Source organism: Danio rerio, chromosome 10 (assembly GCF_052040795.2).
Source record: "Danio rerio strain M-AB ecotype USA chromosome 10, GRCz13ab, whole genome shotgun sequence".
NCBI classification, from domain to species: Eukaryota; Metazoa; Chordata; class Actinopteri; order Cypriniformes; family Danionidae; genus Danio; species Danio rerio.
Window position 1 is genome coordinate 9,098,902 of NC_141030.1, and position 21,672 is coordinate 9,120,573.

General features: G+C 36.5%; 2 protein-coding genes and 1 long non-coding RNA gene across 4 annotated transcripts in view; 2 read left to right on the top strand and 1 right to left on the bottom strand.

Annotated features, from left to right (window-relative positions):
* tctn1 (tectonic family member 1) overlaps positions 1-21,672 on the bottom strand; it is an 845,382-nt gene that overhangs the window by 365,959 nt on the left and 457,751 nt on the right. The gene's annotated exons all lie outside the window — the stretch shown is intronic.
* The window catches only part of itga1 (integrin, alpha 1), a 114,146-nt gene that overhangs the window by 20,301 nt on the left and 72,173 nt on the right, over positions 1-21,672 (top strand). For both annotated transcript variants that reach the window (XM_087270092.1, XM_087270091.1), the window contains exon 2: positions 16,719-16,839. Coding sequence is in view for 1 of the 2 variants with exons in the window: in XM_087270091.1 (XP_087126217.1) it covers positions 16,719-16,839 (121 nt within the window). In the remaining variant the exon portion in view is untranslated. The remainder of the gene's footprint in view (positions 1-16,718; positions 16,840-21,672) is intronic.
* Positions 2,620-7,153, top strand: LOC147841964 (uncharacterized). The gene is made up of 3 exons (XR_015500819.1): positions 2,620-4,769; positions 4,873-5,221; positions 5,433-7,153. It is a non-coding gene; the product is annotated as an uncharacterized LOC147841964 (long non-coding RNA).

Here is a 21,672-nt window from a genome sequence, read left to right on the forward strand (position 1 = left end):
GTGTGTGAGTGTTTGTTGAAGGTGGGCGTTTGACAGATCCTGATCGGGGTCTTTTCTCTCCCGCTGGTGCTTCTGGAGCCAGAAGGGAACATTATGTCATTCTGTGGGCGTAAGTTTTCACGCTCCTCCAGAGGACACATCTGAAGGCGGATTATTCTGGAACAGGATACTAGGGCCGGGGTTGTACAGAAATGCCCCTCTCGAATGTGAGATTTTAGTGAAAAATAAAGTGTTTTATTTACTAACCACTCATAATATATCTTAACAAGGTGGTACATGAAACCGCTGAAACCACAGTTTAAAGTTTAATTTTCCTTTTCGTGCGCAAATTCCATTAAGTGGTACATTTGTAGGTATGGTTGCATTTTGGGGTAGCATTTATTGCGTACAATAATGTTATAATTGTTTTTTTAACAACGTGCGAGCTGACATTAACAAAAACCTATCTTGACCATCCAAAAGCAATCTCTGTGTGGTTTTAGGTAGAGTCAGCCTAACTTAAGTTATTAAAATAATTCCTGTGTTTTTTCACACCTGTATATTGAGTGCAAGTAAGAGTGCTGTTTTTCCAAGTATATTTTGTACAATAGTTCAACAAGCAAGCCATTAGCCACTTTCACACAATGATACTGGTAAATATCTGGAAAATTTTCGGAACTAAATTTATAAAAAAGGTGTTCATACAGGCACGGGCGTTCCGTAATTGTTCAAATATAAAACGCAAATATAAACGGCAGCGTTTGTATTTGTAAACATAGAAGGGGATCTGCCTATTCTTGATGGTTTTACTTTTATTTAAAGCTTAAGCATTCATACAGCAGCTTTTTAAAACATTCAAACGCTTACCGCAGGTAAATGTTTACACACTTAACTACTTTACAAATTCTTTGAATGAATAAGTATTGTGAACAACTTAAATAAAAACACAAGGAGAAACACTTTCAGACGCTCACCGGCTCCTTTACGTGCACACGCGTCAAGCAGAGCTTGAAGGTAAACGAACAGCGGTTTATCCAGCCTGATCTCATAAGAAAATGTAAGTATTTTACGTTTTGCCAGTTTAGTGGCTAATTCGTACGAATTCGTACGAGTTCAGTCGTACGAAATGGTACGATTTTAAAAAGGAGGCGTGGCACCTGACCCCACCCCTAACCCCAACCGTCATTGGGTGATAAGCAAATCGTACTAAATAGTACGAATTAGATCGTACGAATTAATTCGAATTAGCCACTAAATGAAAAAGTTACGAATTGCCATGAGATTGTGTTGGTTTATCATAAGTATTTTATCGATAATTTCTGATTACTGAGATTGTTCTGATTGGCTAAAGTAGACGTCTCACATCAGCGCTTTTTAGACGTGGTCGCACTCTTTCCGGAAATCTTCCTTCTGCGTTCACACAGTGCAGGATTCGAGCAAATTACCTGTAATGTTACTTTTTTTTTCTGGAAAATTGCCAGAACGAGTTTATCTGTATTTTTAAAAAAAAAGGGTCTGTTTACACATACAGAACGCTCTGGAAAATTGCCTGTATGTGTAAAAGCGGCTATTAATATCGATTACATTAAGTTTGACACACAATACTGTCTGTTTTGTTGTTGATGTTTTGCTAGAACGTTTTTTTATTTTTTTTATTGCAATAATAATAAAAATACATTACAACAAATACAGATACAAAACTGAAAGAAGTATAGTACAATCAATAGAAATATTACTTTTTTAAAAAGGTGGATTGTAACAAATTTAGAACAAATATAATATATGTAAAAGAAATTAAAGGGAACAAGAGAGAGAAAAGAAGAAGAAAAATAAATAATTAAGGGCACATAAAGATAAAATTAATTATTGCAGAATATTAAATAAAGCACATATTTTAGAAGTTTTAATAGCTTTCTTATTGTAAGAGTCTGTGATGTTTTTTAAATAGAGAGCTAGTTCTCGTTTAAAAAATAAAAAAATAGGCTTACCATGAGTATATTTGCATTTTTGTATAAAAAACTTTCCAATAAATAAAATGAGGTTTATGCAAACGCTAGAACATTTGTGCGTCAACATTGCTGTGTTTCATCTCTGAATATCTTTTTGAACAAATCATTTGAATCAATAATCCATTCATAAAGAGAGTCACTTGCTTTGTTTCTAAATGAATCAGCTCTTTTGAACAAATCTTTTATTAGGGAACATGGTGGACGTTTTCATATTTTATCTTAATAAGACCTATTTTGGCTTAGATTATTGAATTCAAACATGTCATGAGTGAAACATTCATTTTCCTTCGGCTTAGTTTTGTATTTATTAGAGGTTGCCACAGAGGAATAAACCGCTTCAACTCAGTACTGGGAAACACCAATACAATCTCGGATTTTACACACACACATTTATACACTACGGCAAATTTAGTTAAATCTGTTTACCTATATTGCATGTCTTCTGACTATGGGGGAAACCAAACACTCGGAAGAAACACACGACAACATGAGGAGAACATGCAAACTCCACACAGAAATGCCAACTGGTCCCGGCTGTGAGGCAACAGTGGTAACCACTGAGCCACTATGCTGCCATGAGTGAAACATTAGTACCTCCATATCCATATTTTGACATGGAAATAAATATATACTAGGAAAAAACACATTTATTGGAATATTGTTTAATGATTGTTACAAGAAAAAAGAGAGAAAAAACTTTGAGTGTTACCACAACCTCACCTAACTACCACTGATACTGCAGGTTATCAGGCCACCTACATTGAAAAAAAAATAAGAATCTGCTCATCTTTCAAAAAAATCTAAAAATAAATGTGTTCTGGATTTCACTGAATAACATGTGGTTACCACACCACGATAAGGTGAAAACATCAAATATTTAAGAGCAGTAAACTCACTTTTGTGCAGCACCACATGGTGCACAGGCTGCCTTTTGATGATTTCTCAGACTATTTCATGTTTTTTAGAGACTGTCACTATTTTATGATTGATTTAATGACTTATTGGTCTTGTTACATGCACCGAATGACCTCTTACAAATTGCGTATTCAGAAGAAAAGCCCACTGGTTATTTCTATAAGCTTTTTTTTTTTTAAATATACAGTTAAAGTCAGTATTGTTAGTCCCCCTTTGAATGTTTTTCTCTTTTTTAATTATTTCCCAAATGATGTTCAACAGAGCAAGGACATTTTTTCAGTATGTCTGAAATTTTTTTTCCTCTGGAGAGAGTCTTATTTGTTTTATTTGGACTATAATAAAAGCAGCTTTTAATTTTTTAACACCATTTTAAGGTCAAAAGCGTCATTAGGCAAATTTTTTCCCAATAATCTACAAAACAAACCATTGTTATAATAACTTGCCTAATTACCCTAACCTGGTTAACCTAATGTACTTAGTTAAGCCTTTAAATGTCACTTTAAGCTGTATAGAAGTGTCTTGAAAAATATCTTGGAAAACATTATTTACTGTCATCATGACAAAGATAAAATTAATCAGTTATTAGAAATGAGTTATTAAAACTATCATATTTAGAAATGTGCTGAAAAAAATTCTCTATTAAACAGAAATTGGGAAAAAATAAACAGGGGCTAATAATTCAAGGGGGCTAATAATTCTGACTTCATCTGTATATATATATATTACAGTCAACGCTTGCTTGAGCATGCGAAAAAAATATTGATTATTTAATTTGGCATTCTATATATGTTTATTTAAAACCAAAGTCTAGACTTTGGCACTAAACGACAACGTAACTATTTACACAAATATTTTTTATTCAAATCTTCTGCAACAATATTTAACTCATGAATTTGTTTTACATTTATTTACACTATGTTGACCAATTTATGTATGACATGGCCATTAAAAATACAATGTACCTTAACCAGATGGTTTTTCAAGTTACTTATAAAGTGAATGTTACTTCAGTCATGTTGTTGTAATGTTTTAAGTTGACTAGTTACACAATAAAAAAAAAACGAAATCGTGAATCGGTCAAACTTTATAAAAAACCTAGATTTTTTTTTTGCCATATCACCTAGCCCTAGTACCACATGTCTTTGGACTTGTGAGCGAAAACATAGCACCCGGAGGAAACCCATGTGAACACGGGGAGAACATGCAAAGGCTCAAACCAGCGACCTTCTTACTGTAAGGTGATCGTGCGACCCATTGCGCCACCATGATGCCCCCAATTCAATTCAAGTCAAGTTTATTAGTTACCATAACTTTATAAGTTACTAATAACTTTATCTAATTAACTAGTAACAGTTAAAGATATAAAATATAAACATAGTAACCCTGCTGTAATTTAGCATATACTATAGGTGGTGTCCATGTGTTCAATGAGGTGTATTTGTGTATGTGTTGTCCTCAAAATCCTCAATGGTTGGCATCACATCTTCATCTCTTCGTATGTGTTGTCCTCAAAGTCCTCGAGGGTTGGCATTACATCTTCATCTCTTCGTATGTGTTGTCCTCAAAATCCTCAATGGTTGGCATCACATCTTCATCTCTTCGTATGTGTTGTCCTCAAAATCCTCAATGGTTGGGATTATCTCTTCATCAGTTTGTATGTGTTGTCCTCAAAGTCCTCGAGGGTTGGCATCATATCTTCATCTCTTCGTATGTGTTGTCCTCAAAGTCCTCGAGGGTTGGCATTACATCTTCATCTCTTCGTATGTGTTGTCCTCAAAGTCCTCGATGGTTGGGATTATCTCTTCATCAGTTTGTATGTGTTGTCCTCAAAGTCCTCGAGGGTTGGCATCATATCTTCATCTCTTCGTATGTGTTGTCCTCAAAGTCCTCGATGGTTGGCATTACATCTTCATCTCTTCGTATGTGTTGTCCTCAAAGTCCTCGATGGTTGGGATTATCTCTTCATCAGTTTGTATGTGTTGTCCTCAAAGTCCTCGAGGGTTGGCATCATATCTTCATCTCTTCGTATGTGTTGTCCTCAAAGTCCTCGAGGGTTGGCATTACATCTTCATCTCTTCGTATGTGTTGTCCTCAAAGTCCTCGATGGTTGGGTTTATCTCTTCATCCGTTTGTATGTGTTGTCCTCAAAGTCCTCGAGGGTTGGCATCATATCTTCATCTCTTCGTATGTGTTGTCCTCAAAGTCCTCGATGGTTGGCATTACATCTTCATCTCTTCGTATGTGTTGTCCTCAAAGTCCTCGATGGTTGGGTTTATCTCTTCATCCGTTTGTATGTGTTGTCCTCAAAGTCCTCGAGGGTTGGCATCATATCTTCATCTCTTCGTATGTGTTGTCCTCAAAGTCCTCGATGGTTGGCATTACATCTTCATCTCTTCGTATGTGTTGTCCTCAAAGTCCTCGATGGTTGGCATTACATCTTCATCTCTTCGTATGTGTTGTCCTCAAAGTCCTCGATGGTTGGGTTTATCTCTTCATCCGTTTGTATGTGTTGTCCTCAAAGTCCTCGAGGGTTGGCATCATATCTTCATCTCTTCGTATGTGTTGTCCTCAAAGTCCTCGATGGTTGGCATTACATCTTCATCTCTTCGTATGTGTTGTCCTCAAAGTCCTCGATGGTTGGGTTTATCTCTTCATCCGTTTGTATGTGTTGTCCTCAAAGTCCTCGATGGTTGGGTTTATCTCTTCATCCGTTTGTATGTGTTGTCCTCAAAGTCCTCGATGGTTGGCATCATCTCTTCACAGGTCTTGGATCTCATCAAGCAGAGCATTGTGTCTATTTTACTAACACTTTTAAATGACGTTTTCTCTCAATTGTATGCCAAAATGGGAAGTCTCAAATTTGTTCCACACACCACTCATATTTAAATAGTTTTATTCCCTCTTGTGCTCTGTTAATACGGAAGTGTATCCCATGCTATGTTCATGTCAGTACACCAGACTAAAACGCAGTCAGATAAATCAGCCAGGAAAGAAAGAGCACGACAAGGAGAGTTTGTGCAGCGGGACACATTTACTTGATTATCTTGAGATCTGCTTTGTCATGAAAGAGCTCGTGTGAGCCAGACGGGTCCTCCATCCAGGCGTCGTTCCTCACAATCACGTAGCTTCTCTTCTGCCAAACGGCCTGATTTAACAGTCTTAGCACAGATAAATTCAACACATCGTCAGCGCTGGATGACTTTATCTTTAACAGCTTTATACAATGAATCACATTTTGGCAGTGTCATGTGACACATTATCAAACCTGCTTTGACCTTGTCTTCAATATAAGCTTGGAGCTCAGTTTAAAGAGCTTGTAGATATTGAAAATGTGTTTCTTGTCTCATCTCCATGGATATTACCACAAACATTTGGGCGGGATGGTAATACTTTAATGATGTATCTGTGATGTCATTGTGAAATGTCGTCCAGACAAATCCAGTCTGAATGGTCACTTTGAAAGCTTGAAATATGCAGTGCATTTGTTTTTTAGTGCTGTCAGCACATTGACTTGTTTGCGTTTTCACGCTTTGCCCCTACACATTATTTAAAGGATGTCCTGTCTTAAATGAATGCATGTGCAAACCGTGCAGACTTTTAGCAGGTGCTCATGTGGGACTTACAGGAAATCTGGACCCTAAAATGAAACTTGAAGTTGTGTTCTTCAAATACTTCTTGAGCTTCAGCAGGTTACATTTACAATTATTCATTTTTTGGATGCGTTTATACAAAGCAATCCAAGTGAGTATAAAAGAAGCACTTCAAATCCTTAGAGAGCAGCAGTATATAAATGCTATGACAAGTCTAAGAAAGCTTTTTTTCTCCAAGCCTACAGAGTGTGTCCTACAGGTGGTTTGTCAATCCCACTCACCTGCATGGAGCACACTCAGAATTACACAATATTTTTTTTCTTCCAGAAATAGGGATTGTTTTTAAGAAAGTGTTTGGTGTGAAAAAATACATATAGAGTGCTGTTGGACAATTAAATGATTAAGTACTGTTAAAACAGATTTGTCTACAGATGGTTGGTCCTTGCGATTGATTTTGTCAGTTTTTTTAAAGGGGTTGTCGACTACGATATCATATTTTAAACTTTAGTTCATGTGTAATGTTGCTGTGTGAACATAAACAACATCTCTGAATGTAATACAGAGATTTTGGCTTTTACAGAGTTATAGCTTAGCAAAGCCTGCAAAGTTTGGGGACTACAGAAAATACATCTGGGTTAGTGTCATAAACTCTTTAGGTTATGCACATACACCCTGCACAACAAATAGGCATGGCCATGGGCGCTGTAATGCTGCAGAGAAAGCTAAAATGCCGTCTAAATGCTGCTATTTCTTGTTTTGTTTTGTATTTGGACTTACAAAGGACACAACACAAAGAGAGAAGTGCTTACAATTTAATTTAATAATGTTCCACAGAAGTATAAATATATATATATATATATATATATATATATATATATATATATATATATATATATATATATATATATGTATATATATTAGGGATGTAACGGTATCAGAATTTCACGGTACGGTAATACCTCGGTATGAATGTCACGGTACGGTATTTATTGAATCATTTACAGGAAAAAAAAAACTTTTGAAAATACTCCAAAAAAGTGCCAAAAGTGTCAATGACATACAAATTAGCCATCTATCTGTGAGCTTTGAAACAGGAACTTCAATTTTAATAACAAAAAATTATTAAACCATGTAAAAAAATAAAGTTTCAATTTAGTATTGTTGAAAACTCATCACATTTAACATTTAATCACTCACTTAGATAGAGATGGGTTTAAAGGAAAATTATCATATAACTATAATCTGGTAAAAGCTGGGATCTCTGGGTATTTACAATGTCCCCTGCAACAGAAAAAAACCCTCTCATTTGGGACTGAGGATTCTGGGACAAGAGAGATATGACTTGGCCCATGTTGACAGCAGTGGGTAACGTTGTGCATTGTCTTTCCCCCACTTGAGAAGACAAACCATGAGTGAGATAGAGGTCTCTTTGCGGTACAAGTCAATGTCTGCATCAATCTGAACAGTGTGCTGTGTTTCTGCAGTCCCCATGACTGTTATTAGTCGTATTCCCCAATTTGCAGGCACGTGCACACATAGGGCTCAACCTGTGCAGTGCACATGCCCTTTTTAGTCTTGGATAGAAAATGCCTTTCCAAAACGATCAAAAGTGCCCCCGCGACGCGACACAACCTCCGTCCAGCCCTTCAGTAGGCGCGCTCAACCCCTCCTCGGCGCTTTACAATACGCGCGCCACAACACAGCTGATCAGAACGCGCGCGACAGCACCGCTATTCAGCACGCGCGCGGCGACAACACCCGCTTTAGGTTCGATCATTTCCATCTTTTTTTTCATCTCCGCTACTAGCAGCACACTCCATTTCCGCATTACTGGATCTGTAGCGACAACAGACCGCAAAGGATTATGGCCACGCCGGGGCTGATGGGAAATGAAGTTTCAGCCACCTCCCGTTCGCTTCATTCGCCTGAGCAAATTTTCTCAGAAGACCTATAGTTTTACCGAGTCATGCGACTTCGGTAATATCGAAAAAATTTAATATTGCGGTATGACGGTATTTACAATACCGTTACATCCCTAATATATATATATATATATATATATATATAGCTAGCAATTGACAAAGGACAGCTTCCAGAATCTCCCAGTTCAGTGCTGGATTTGGCTGAACACTCCTCAAAGGAGCAGCTCCAACCACAATACATCAAACTGTGAATTGTGAGCCACAACCTGTAAGTAATTTTATTTGTTAAAATTCAACTATTACATTCACAATTTCTAGCGTTTATAGTATGTTGTATCAAGGACGTAAACAACAGGAAATGCTGTTTGGCACCTCTAACAATTTTGCAAAAATTCATATTTATCCGTCAAATCGCTGTAAACACCCACAATCTTTAGCAGCGCTGTAATGTCTCTCTACGTGGATGCTTTCCCTGCGTTCTACATCTCAAAAAACAAACTCGAAAAAGATATTTCAACGTTTCATTTTACTTACACATGCTTATAAGCTGAATATATATATATATATATATATATATACTGTATATATATATATATATATATACATGAAAGAAACTTCTCTGAAGGGCGATGCGGTGGTGCAGTAGGTAGGGCTGTCGTCTCACAGCAAGAAGCTCACTGGTTCGAGCCCGCTCGCTCGTTAAGAAGAGTAGAGACGGTACAGTGTGGACAAATGACAGTCTATAAAAATTTTCAGTAACACACAAAAAAGCCGATAGATTTGTCACTAATCTTTTTGTCACTAGAGGGGTCTGAAAAGTTGCTAAATCTAGCGACAAAGTGGCTAAGTTGGCAACACTGGTGAAGCTTTTCCTGGTGACATGGAGTTGATCCGCGAATCACAGCACATTATGTTAGCTGACCAATCAGAGCCTCGGGGTGGGTCTTTTAGACGAACTAGTAAAATATGACTGTTTTTTATGTTAGCTGAGTAGCTGTATATAATCAAAGTAAAATATATTAACAAATAACATGATTTTTTTACAAATGAAGCATGAGCACACATTGCTTTGGGTCCTGTAAACAAACAAGGCTTAAAAATACACTCTGGACCACCCCTTTATGATCATCTTATTTAGTTCAGGTTTGTTTTCTTATTTTATAATATTTATAATCTACTTTGTAATATTGTTGGACTTCATCATCTTGAGAATGTTTTAAGGATTAATTCACACAGAGATGTGTTTAGCTTTATCCACAAAAAGTTTGTAACACATAGGGATTTCCAGATGAATTGGCTATATTGGGAGAGTGAAAATGCTATTATTTTAAAATTGCTTCACATGAGTATACAATATTCTTTGGATAGGATTGATTCAGGAGTTTTTAGAAGGTAGAAACTATAGGGCTGGGCGATTCATCGAAAAAGGCACCGAAAAAGAAATTCATAAGACTTAACATTTATATCTTTTTTTTGATCACACTTTATTTTGATGGTCCATTTGTTGAATTAAAGTTACATTGCAAGTACATGACAACTAATTCTTATTAGACTATCTGTAGAGTGTTAGGTTAGGGTTAGTGTAAGTTGAAACATGAACAAAACGTTTCTAATAGTCAGTTAAAAGAGCATATTCAGACAGTCTACTAATACTCAAATGGATCATTAAACTAAAGTGTTACCCTTTTCTTAAATCCTATTAATAGAGCCTCTTTAAAACATGCTCAAGCATTTGAACAGACTGAAGCTGCGTCCCAAATCGCATACTTATGCAATATATTATGCCATTTTGTAGTGTAAATATAGTAAGTAATGCGTTCACACTGAAAACTCTAAATGAAGTGTGTAATGTTGGACACTTCAAGCACTCAACGACCGGTTTGCTCACTTAGCGGAAGGGGCAAAGCTATCGGGCGCACATGTTGGATAACTTTATTTATTTTGGATGGTGAAAGCAAAATTCTCCTACGAGAGTGGTTACAGCACCTACCGATGGTGAATGCGATTCTACTCATGGCAGGTATTATTTGATAGTTTGTTTTTTTATTTCACTGATCTGGCAACCGTCAAACGTCATCAGGGAAACAGTTTGAATTTCCGCTTAGTAAAGAAACATCAGAGCTCCATTTGGGAAGACACTACATACATATACTATGCTGTTTAGTGTATAAGTGCATAAGTACAAAGTGCAAGAATGCATAGTGAATAGTGAGCCATTTGAGACGCCACTTGAGAGTTTTACAGTGCAATGAGTGCATTGTTCATATGCATGTCAATACGATGCACCATATGCTTTCTCTTTTTTTGCGTATAAAAAAAAGAAAAAGCATTTATGGGACAAAATCTCTCATATGTCAGATATTGGCACACTACATGTAAATAAATTCTTTGTTTCTGGTGTAATTGGTATTTAGCAGGAAGCTCATCAATTCAAAGGCCAACACCCATAAACCCATTCAAAGGCCAGCACTCATGTATCATCTGCATTTTTATGACAAACGCAAACACTGTAATTAGTATTTAGGAGCTTGACAGATTATTAGTAACAATAGTTGTTTTTATTTATTTAAATTTTTTTTTAAATGACATGTCAAGCATCACATCACTCACTCGCTTCAGCTTAATCTCTTATTTATAAAGGGTTGCCACAGCAGAATGAGCTGCCAACATCACTTTAATATCACAAATAATTGAAATGTCCCACCTGTAAAGGGGACTTATTATGCACATTTTTACAAGATTGTAATCTTTACAAATTATTTGATGTCCCTTGAGTGTGTATGTGAAGTTTCAGCTCACTATACCCCAAAAATAAAGTTTTATAAATCTGAAACTACCCATTTAAGGCTTTGATCCTAACTGTGACATTTTGGTGACTGTCGCTTTAAATTCAAATGAGTATATCCTCTTTTTAAAAGAGGGCGGAGCTACACATGCCTATGTGTCAGTATAGTGGCAGATTCAAAACAAGATTTGCATCCTATGGTAATGAGGGAGAGATTGTCACTAATGAGCAGGGCTTTCCCCCTGTGATCACACGTGCAAAGTGAAAATGTCAATCAGTGTTTCTGCAGACTGTTTTTATGAAATGCGATTATAAAAAATTAAAATGAATACATTTTTACCATTAGAAGCTGGTTATGTTTACAGACTGTTGCCACACAACTGTGTTTAAACCCCTTTTAAAGTGAATTTTGCTAAATAGGTCCCCTTTAATAGTTGGCATTTTTACAGTACTTACATCCACAACTACTACAGTACTAAATAACTATGTCCATTTTAGTGCCACTTAATTTTGCTAGATTCATTCTATAATTTTTTGCATTGTTTTTAGGGTTACAATCTGTCCAGGGACAATGAATGAAAAATAGCCTATTAATGTAGACTATTCATGAAAAATGCTAATTAATGTACACTGTCCCATGCCAAATAAGAAACAAAAATAAAAAATAAAACGATAACATAATGAACTATGAGGGAGAACACTTAATAAGTAACCTAATAATAACAAAATAATTATTCAATAATTAAAATGGATGTAAAGTTTTTAATTAATCAAGGTTTTGATTTTAGGTCATATCGCCCAGCCCTAGAAACCCTGTATACATCTTTACTATAAATGATGCTCTAGTGGAGCCGTGATCCATGAGTCTGGGCATCTTCCTCATTTGTGATCAATGCAAAGGGCCTCTCTGGCTGGTGGCCATCCGAATCTCCTAATTGAGCAAATATTTTCTCTAGCAAACTGTAACGAGTCCAAATCAATCAAGTGTATTGAGAGAATGGACGAAACAGACCCATTCACCATTAGCAGGAATCCAGCAGAAATGACTTGAGTGTGGGGATGTTTTTAAGGCTTCTCTTTTCATGTTTTCCCAAGGTTTTAGAGTTATGTGTGTTTGCGAAAGTGATGTGTGTGTGTATAATTTGTAGAGTCTAAGAGAAGCACAAGCTCCAAGTGTGTCCGGGATTAAAGCTCAGCAGGAACTCTTGGTTTTTCCTCTCGTTACACATTAAAAACACCCTGTTCATTAAGAGAGGAGTCATTTCTCCCACTTTAGAGTATGGGCTGTTTGTCTGTGAGGGGATGGAGGAAACCAGCTGTCCGGGTGCCTTTGGCTCTCGGTGTCTTTGTTTACAGAGCCAGTAGATTGCAGAGGAAATTCTTTCTGTTTATCTAACTTGCAAATCCGACCCAAAACAGAACAGCCGTTCCTCAGGATGAGACAGAGGCATGGTCTGGCATATCTCTTCTTCCTCATCTTCTTCTTCTTATTATCTATGCTGTCTTTTTGTAACAGTTCCTTCTTTTCCAAATGACTTTCAAATTTGCTTCAGCTCAATGTTTTTATCATCTTCAAAATATTCTCCACCCTCTTAAAATTAATCATGACTCATTATTTACTCACTCTCAAGAGTTTCGAGTTAAACACAAAAGAAGATATTTTGAAGAAAGTTAAAAACCTGTTAACTTCCATAGTTGGAAAAGCAAATTCTATGAAAGTACAGCTGGACGATAATTATCATGATATATATTTTTCGATAAAATGGTAATGACAGTTCGATAAGTGTTCGATAATATTTACGCACTTTGCTTAACGCTTCGCAAGCATTTTGCAGCCCGCCCTTCCGGATGCCGCACACAATACAAGTTTATAGCCATACAATGCTAGACTTGGAGGAGTAAGGAAAAATAAAGTAAAAAAGGTCAAAGTCACAGACATTGTTGATAAGAAACGTCACTAGACTTTAGTAGTCTCGAGCTAGTTTTTGCAATTCAAAATAAAACAGAGCAAATGTACTCTGCAAACTGCGCAAACCTGATTTAACATTTAAAACAAAGCCACCCTCATGAAGATGCTGAGAAGTTACAAAGCCAAACAAGTGTTAAATAAACTAGCGCAACTACCATTATTGTCCCTAAATGATGGTGATATAACCAGCCTATATATATTTAAAGGACATAATCATCGAGGAGAAATCAGATGCTCAAGACATAATCTTTAAAATAATGACATCTTAAAAATACAGCAAATATATGACAGACGTTTACAACAGCAGTGGATCAATAATTCAATCTTTATTTTCCATGGAGTGGCCGCTGTTGTTTAAGGCGAGCACAAACAAAAAAATATATACACTTTATATATTTTTCTTTGAAAATGTATCTTTTTGCAACAAGTTTCGTTTCGTGTAATGTGTAACTTACTTGTAGTGTATTTTTTGTTGGTCAGTTATCCACAACATAAACAAGAAGAACGAATAACATGAGGTGAAGCGCTTCAAAACAAGTCCGCTATAATATGCTTCAGCGCCAAAACAATCCATTAAACTGTTTTCATGGTTTTAGTTTAATTCGTTTAATCAAGCGTTATAAGCAGCACAGTCTTTCCAAACTATTCGCAGCACTGATAGTATTCTTATAGTTTATTTTGGAAGAATAAACTCGGACTAAAGGTTGAGAGAAACTCGTGTGAATGGAGATGATCCCTGCATGTCTCGCCATAATGTGCGATTTTTAAAATACGAGTCTGCATAGGCCTATTCTAGCCAGTCTGTCAGATAAAACTGGTTAAAACACTTGCAGATATAACCAAGATCTGCGCATAAAAGGGTTTTTCATGCATCCCGCAATATGTGATGAGGATGTCAAGAGGGTGACTCCATAAAGGTTAACTGCACACAATTATGTAGTGCATGGGTGCGTTTCACAGCGCAAAGCATATCTAAACTTTTGAATGTCCATGCTTAATCAGTCATCGATAAGGTCTATTGATTAAAGGGTTATTGACAATCAATAGATCATCAAGTAATCGTTAGCATCCCTAATTAACATATTAAAGTTCTAAACATTCTGTCACCATTAACTCACCTTTTCTTGTTAAAACCTCTTTTCCTTTTGTTCTGATGTTGAACAATAATATCCAATAGCTTGTAGGTAATATCTTTGGTTGTTGAAAACTTGAACAGTAAATGCTGAATTAAGATTGTTCATTTGTTTATTATTTTTTATTTATATTGTCAGACAGCTAAAACATTTCTCAAAATTTGTTAAATCAGCTGCACAAATCGATTGACATGCTGAAAAGACTTTAAATAATAGATTTATAATAATAAAGATTTGAAATTTATCGTGTTAATTATTAGAGCTGTGAACCTACACTAGTCTCACGGTTCGGTTCGGTTACGATTATCATGCCATCGATTCGGTTCAATTCGATATCTCGGTGCATCACGGTGCATTGACGATGCTTTCCATACACGGTTTTATATTTTCTTCACAGCAGCAGTTCTTGTATTAAAATATATGAATATATTTATATATTATTTGTAATACAATTTTGTCGTTTAATACAAACAGTCAGATATATAACTGTAACTTTAAACAAAACGAGCATTAAGCAAATAATATAAACAAATATAAACATCCAGCTCAATTTCTGATCCTTGTCTAGTTCTCTTACACCCCTTTGATTGGTCACACCCTCAACAAAAACGGTTGCGATTGGCTCTTGCACGCTGCGCTCTTCAGATAAGTGACACTGATAAGCAGCAGGCGGCAGCGGCGATCTCACAGCTGATGCATGATAGACACGGTGGAGAAAACTCTGCAGACACGAGCTCGTTTCTGTATCCAAAAGTAATGCTGTAAAACAGCCAAGAGGAGAAGAAAAGCCACGCCAGCAGGTCAAATGGGCCACTGTGTGTGAGAGAAAGAGAGAGAGACAGAGCGAAAGCGAGAGAGAGAGAAAGAGAGAAATGGAGTAGGCTACTTTCATTCTCTCAATCTCAGTGAAATAGGGGCTATTGTTGTATATGTCAGTGAAAGACTGATCCAGCAAACACACACAGTGAACTTGTGCACAGTTTATGAGTTTTAAGTAGTTAAAGCGTTGTAAATACTCACGATCGCCTCCCTTGCAACAGAGCGCATATGAGGTAAATGACGTCAGTAATAACCGGTTATGATTATTACTGAACCGATACCGAATTGTCCGCGTCTGCATCACGGAGCACCGAAAAAAATATTAATTTTGACACCCCTATTAATTATCGATATGGACTGATATGAAAAAAATATTATGTTTATTGTTTGTTTTTGTTTTTTTTTGCAATATCGCCCAGCCCTATATGGAAGTCAACAGTTACAGGTTTTCAGCTTTCTTCAAAATATCTTCTTTTGTGTTTTGACACAAGTAAAGGGTGAGTAAATAATGTCAAAAATTAAAATTTTTGGGTGAACTACCCCTTTAATCTCTATTAATCTTCTACAAAACACATTGGTTGTGTCCAGATTGCGCAGGAAATTCAGTCTGCTTATCTAAACCTAAAATCACAGTTCCTCAGGCCAAGAACGACCCATGGTCCAACATGTCCTTCGTCTTCATCTTGTTTTTACAAAGCAGACTGGTCATAGAGTGGTGTGTGTATAAATAGTCTTCAGTCTGGTCTTTCAGACAGTCATACAAATCCTCCTCAAACTCGACGGAAAACTAGGTTTGGATGTTTGGCTGGAAATTGTAATTACTATTGAGTGGGCATTCGCATGAGGTTTCCTCCATTCACAGTGAATCCAATGTGCCTTGAATATTAGCTCAGAAAATGAAATCAAATCTATAAGGAAATACAACAATTTCTCTGTTTGTCTCTTTCTTTACGTCTTCTCACCCAGATCCAGCGTCCTCCTCTACACCACAGTGATTTGTTAATCTTCACAATTCCCTTCCAAATCCTGGAATTGAATAAATCATGTCTGGAATCCCGTTGCACACAACATGTGAAAAGGCTCTCTGTGGCCCCTGCACAACACTATATTTAGGTCTCCTTTTATATACAGTACTAAAAGGCAGAATCCAGTGGTCTATATGAAAAGGACATTGTCCCGGAAGGTCAGGAAGGCTGCTCCGCATTGCTCTGTGAAATTCTTCGGCCTACTATGCGTGTATTGCTCCCAGTAGAATTTGCATGTTTCATTCCCACACAACTGGGCATGTCAAGTGGGAGCAGTGTCTCTCGCTCCCAAAACAAAAACCAAAAAAGAAAAGAAAAAAATGGGAAATGGAAAGATTTTTGTGTTTGTTTATTTATTGATGTACTTTCAAATTATTTATAAATATTTAGGTCAGCAAACAAATTAATAATTGCAATATTTTGGCAATGGACCAAATTTGAATTTAGAGTTTGACTCCCAAATCAAAATCATCTCAGTTACTGAATAAAAACTGTTGGAATTGATTGAAAATGAAATGAATGACTGTAAGTTTTGGTTATGTTGTTTTATTAATTGCAACTTTTCTTTACAGCGCTGCTGCCATGGCTGTCATGTTTCAATGTGGACGAGAAGAACAGGATGTCATTCAGTGGACCAGTGGAGGACATGTTCGGATACACCGTTCAGCAATTTGAGAACAGTGAGGGAAAATGGTACGTTTAGTATTTATATACAGCTCAAAATGCACTGTCTTATGGTTTTGGTATATAAAGTATTTTTCAATGAAGTTTATGATTTGAAAGTCTGAAATGATCCCTTGAATACAGTGGCAGAGAAAGCTTAACACGCTGTAATTTAAGAAAACACATGCAATTACAAAAAACACCAGCAAATAAAGAAACTATCTCCATCAGTTCGACAGCACATGCAAATTCTCACAACACAAACAACTGAAGAAACGTGCTGCATTTTGTCACAACACAACCAATTCAAGAAACACACTACATTTTGACACAAAACAAACAATTGAATAAACACACTGCATTTTGTCACAACACAAACAATTGAATAAACACACTGCATTTTGTCACAACACAAACAATTGAAGAAACACACTGCATTTTGTCACAACACAAACAATTGAAGAAACACACTGCATTTTGTTATACTGTAACACTTGCAAATATCAACATTTCAAATGGACCCAAAAAAAGACGGACCCTGCTGATGATTCGTTGTCTTTTAAAAGTAGGGCGATCAGTAAAATGAGGATCTGCATCAGATTTCAGAGGTGCTGTATTCAGATCTGGCATGTTCCAGCACAAATTAAGCCTTCCCTCCCTCCCTGTTAAATTTGATCTAATCCATGTCCTAAAACACAGCCCCTCTCCTGCTTTCACTTCTAATGCTAACGGATGGAGCGATTAGTTTGTGAATGGATCTTCGTTATGAACGACTTAGCCGACAATAATAAAAGTTTCTGGCACCGCAGCATCTTGTTGTCATATTTCATTTACATTGTTTGCTTATTTTATTCAACAAAACTAGCATAAGCATAGGATTTACTGTGGGTTGGTGCTCTTTTGCTTTATGGTGAATGCAGTAAGTGACTATCATTATCAATAACGTGACTTGTTTAGCACAAAAGTTTATTACACACAAAAACGTAAAAACGAAATCTTACCTAAGAAATGTTTTGTCTTTATGCTTTGTTTTCTTTGTTTGCTCGTTACTACACCCGTACATAGCGCTAAAGTCCAGCGTCTTCACGTTGGCACATTGTCTTGACTAGTGCGGTTGAATTACTTTTGTCTTGGGAGCACTGTACAAATGTGGGGCCGCTATTGATGCATGCTCTGTTTTCGTATGTTATACCTAGTGTATATATCCGCTGAACTGCATCATAGCTCATTTCTCTTTGACGCCCACATTGGCAAAGATGCACCGACGCTCTCGCCACTTGTGGTTTGAACGCAGTTACAGTTAATTGTGACATTTGTCTTGTATTTTTGTACGCTTTTCACATTTTCATATACTTTTTTGCTCTGTATAATTAAATTTACAACATTGCGATTTACCTCATGGTTTCATACATGGCTTATAACCATGGCTTATAAGACTTTTAAAAAACCCTGAGGCAAAATAAATGAAAAAAATACCTTCCTAACCAGTGCTGCTAAAAAAATGCAGCAAAAATAGTCATGACAAAAGGTTTTATTGTAGAATTTTATTTACAAGCCTAATACGAACTATTGTCATGATAAATCTATGAGCACCCTGCACATAAAGTCTGCTTTTGTAATAGCTCAAATATAGACTTCAATCTAATGTACTCAGGCCTGCTAACTCCATTAGGCATATAAATAAATGGAAAGGATTCCCTCCTCTACAAAACAGTTCCCCTCAGTGAAACCTCAGTGAATTCTGACATCTGCAGCCCCTTAAAACCAGTCCAGCGGCACGTTTCAGGTTAACCCTCTACCTCCAGAGAAACACCTCAGCTGCTGTGAAAACCCCAGGACAGCTTTACATAAACCTCTCACAGGTGGCCTGGACTGACTTGTAAACCTTGCCAATGATCCGCTCAGGGTCGTTAGATGATGTGACAGACTTTGGATAGGTTTTAGGGTTTTTCTGAGGATCTCTGAAGAACTAAACAAGTCTTTTTAATAAGAGTCAGAAGTTAGAGGAGTTGACACTGAGTGCACATTCCACTAGGACACTTTTTTTACTGTACAGCGTGATTCAGTTAAACCCACTTTTGGGGGCTTTTTCAATTTAATTCATACCTAGAAGCTGATGCTTTATCACTGTAAGTTTCCAAGCAAGCTGTATCTGCTTTTTAAGTCATGACATATCGGTGACGTATGGAATACAATTTCTGGGTCCAAGCCGCTACTCAATTGAATTGAGAAAATATTTGCTTATGGATACTTTTTAGTTATATCACATTTTAAAATGAATTTTATATAAAATAAGAGTGTACACATCAGTCTCTGGACTTGCTGCATCACAAATACCAAAATTTTAACGATTTATAAAAAATTGATCACTTTTTGGCCATCAGATATTAGGCGTAGAATTATACGGTATGTAGTGTGATCGTGATTTTTGAAAGTATTACATTGCTTTGTAAACGTTTATTATAACCATTTGATGAGTCCCCCCATACGGTTTGATATAGTGCTTGGACTCGGAAGCCAATTCACATGACGTCATACTTAACAAGTGGTTTGTTACCAAAATATGTATACACAACATTGAACACAGATTGGAGATTGGAAGAGAATCATCACTACCAACATTACTATACCATTGCCATTGGATTAGATTAGGTTAGGTTAGGTTAGGTTAGGTTAGGTTAGGTTACTTTATATAAACCTGAAGGTAGATTTGGTGTCAAGAGTCCTCATTTCATAACAGTGCCACACACACACACACACACACACACACACACACACACACACACACACACACACACACACACACACACACACACACACACACACACACACACACACACAAAAAAAAAACCTCACATAGTAACAATAACAAATGGACATTAAAACATAAAACATAAACATACAAATCACTTATAAATAAAAAGTAGTCACTTCAAGTGTCCACCTCCAAAATAAATGTTTAAAACAATCTATAAAATGTAAAATATACAAGTCACAGAAATACCTCTGCTTTATTTACTGTAATGACTGCTGGTATAAAAGTTTTTTTTTTTTTTGTAACATTTAGTTCTATAGCTTAATACTAAAAACCTGCGACCAGAAGGAAGCAGCTGAAACTCTGAGTGTATGGGGATGAGCAGTGTCACTTAAAATTGAATTTGTAATTAGTTTTACTGTAGCTGCCTGGTGTACACAGCCTCCAGATTGGCTTATAGTGACAGTCCAGTCAGCTTACTGGACCACTTAACTATTTGATTTAGTGAGTTTTTATTCTCAACAAAAAGATTCTCAAACCATGACACCAAAGTAAAAGATAAGACGGATTCCAGAAAAATATGGTAAAATAAAATCATCATGTGTTTATTAATATGGAAATTATTTAACTTTGTCAAACAGAATAGTCGCTGGTGCCCCATTTTACACACTTGGATTTTCACCAAACCCAACTATACTTCATTAGTCAGCACTCAGCAATAACCAGTGCTAAAGAACATAGTTCCATCAGTAGCATCCATTACCTGTTTTGTGGCTTTGTTTGTCTTGCCTGTTTGTTTATGTTGCGTTTACAATGATGTCACAACTTTAGTGATGTTCCCTCCCACTTAAAAATGCAAACTGAACTTAAGCGAGCTAAGCTGTGTCGATCCGTACTGTACCACGCAGTGGAAAAGTGACTTTAGTATTTAAGTTTCAAATATTTAACCCTTAAAGACCGAGACAGCGGCCCGCTTAGCTAAAAATAAGTATTGCTCTTAAATATTTAATAACTTTTGATCCGCTGATCCGATCCATACAATTCAAAGATTGGCATAAAGAAGAGAATCTCAGCTTTCTAGCGCTTTATCACATTACATGTGATGTCACAACTTTATCACATTACATGTGATAAAGGACTTTCAGAGGCTCCGGAATCAGTGTGGTTACGTCATCAAATTTTGACAACGCTGATTTGACAAAGGAACGCTCGTCACTTGTCTCTCCGGACAAACCAGACATGATACATGCCCAGATTGGTTCAAACTCGCTCTATCTTAACCAATAAGCATAGGTTTCGCTTTGTGAACCAACAATCAGCTATTTGAACAACACGGAATGAGAGATAGGCTGCACATTTACGCGCGGCTAAATAAAACGCAAAAAAAGTTTTGCATGAAATAATTCTCATACTAAGTACTCTTGCATGCACAACAGCACAAAAACATGACAAAACAGTGACACAGCAAAGACGAAGTGCTGCTCTTGCTGTTTTCAAAGGACGCAAATGTAGGTTGGGCTGTTTGTCTGCATTGCATGCGAACCATATCCATATCCACAGACAACCATATCCATGCTGGCACATAAAACCTAAGGATGGTCCATATTGAATCTAGTTTAGATATGTAACTATTTATAGTATAGTAAATATTTATATCTATTTTATTTACTGAGGATTTGCACCATGTTTATTTGGACTTTGACGCATTATTTATTATTTTCTTATTTTATATTTGTTCATTACAAGTGGTGTTGTTTATGGTAACTAAAAATATATTATTTGGAAAAAGTCAAATTTGCTTCAGTGTTCTGTTATTTTGTAACATTTTTTTCTGTTTAGTTCATTCCCAGAACTTTTGGGCAAATACATTGTCAGTAAATAAATGCATCCCTCCCCCCCCCCCCCCCCCACATTGAAAAACGCCTTGGAATAACATTGAAATAAATTGCTATAACTTGCTCAGGGAATGGTGGATGTAGACAAAATTTATTTTGGAAGTATAAAACATCACAATATGTTTTTCTAAAGAAAGAAAAACAAACTTCATAAGGTTTTGTTTGTAATAACTAGAAAATGCCACTTTTTTAAAAAATCGTTTCTGGAAAATT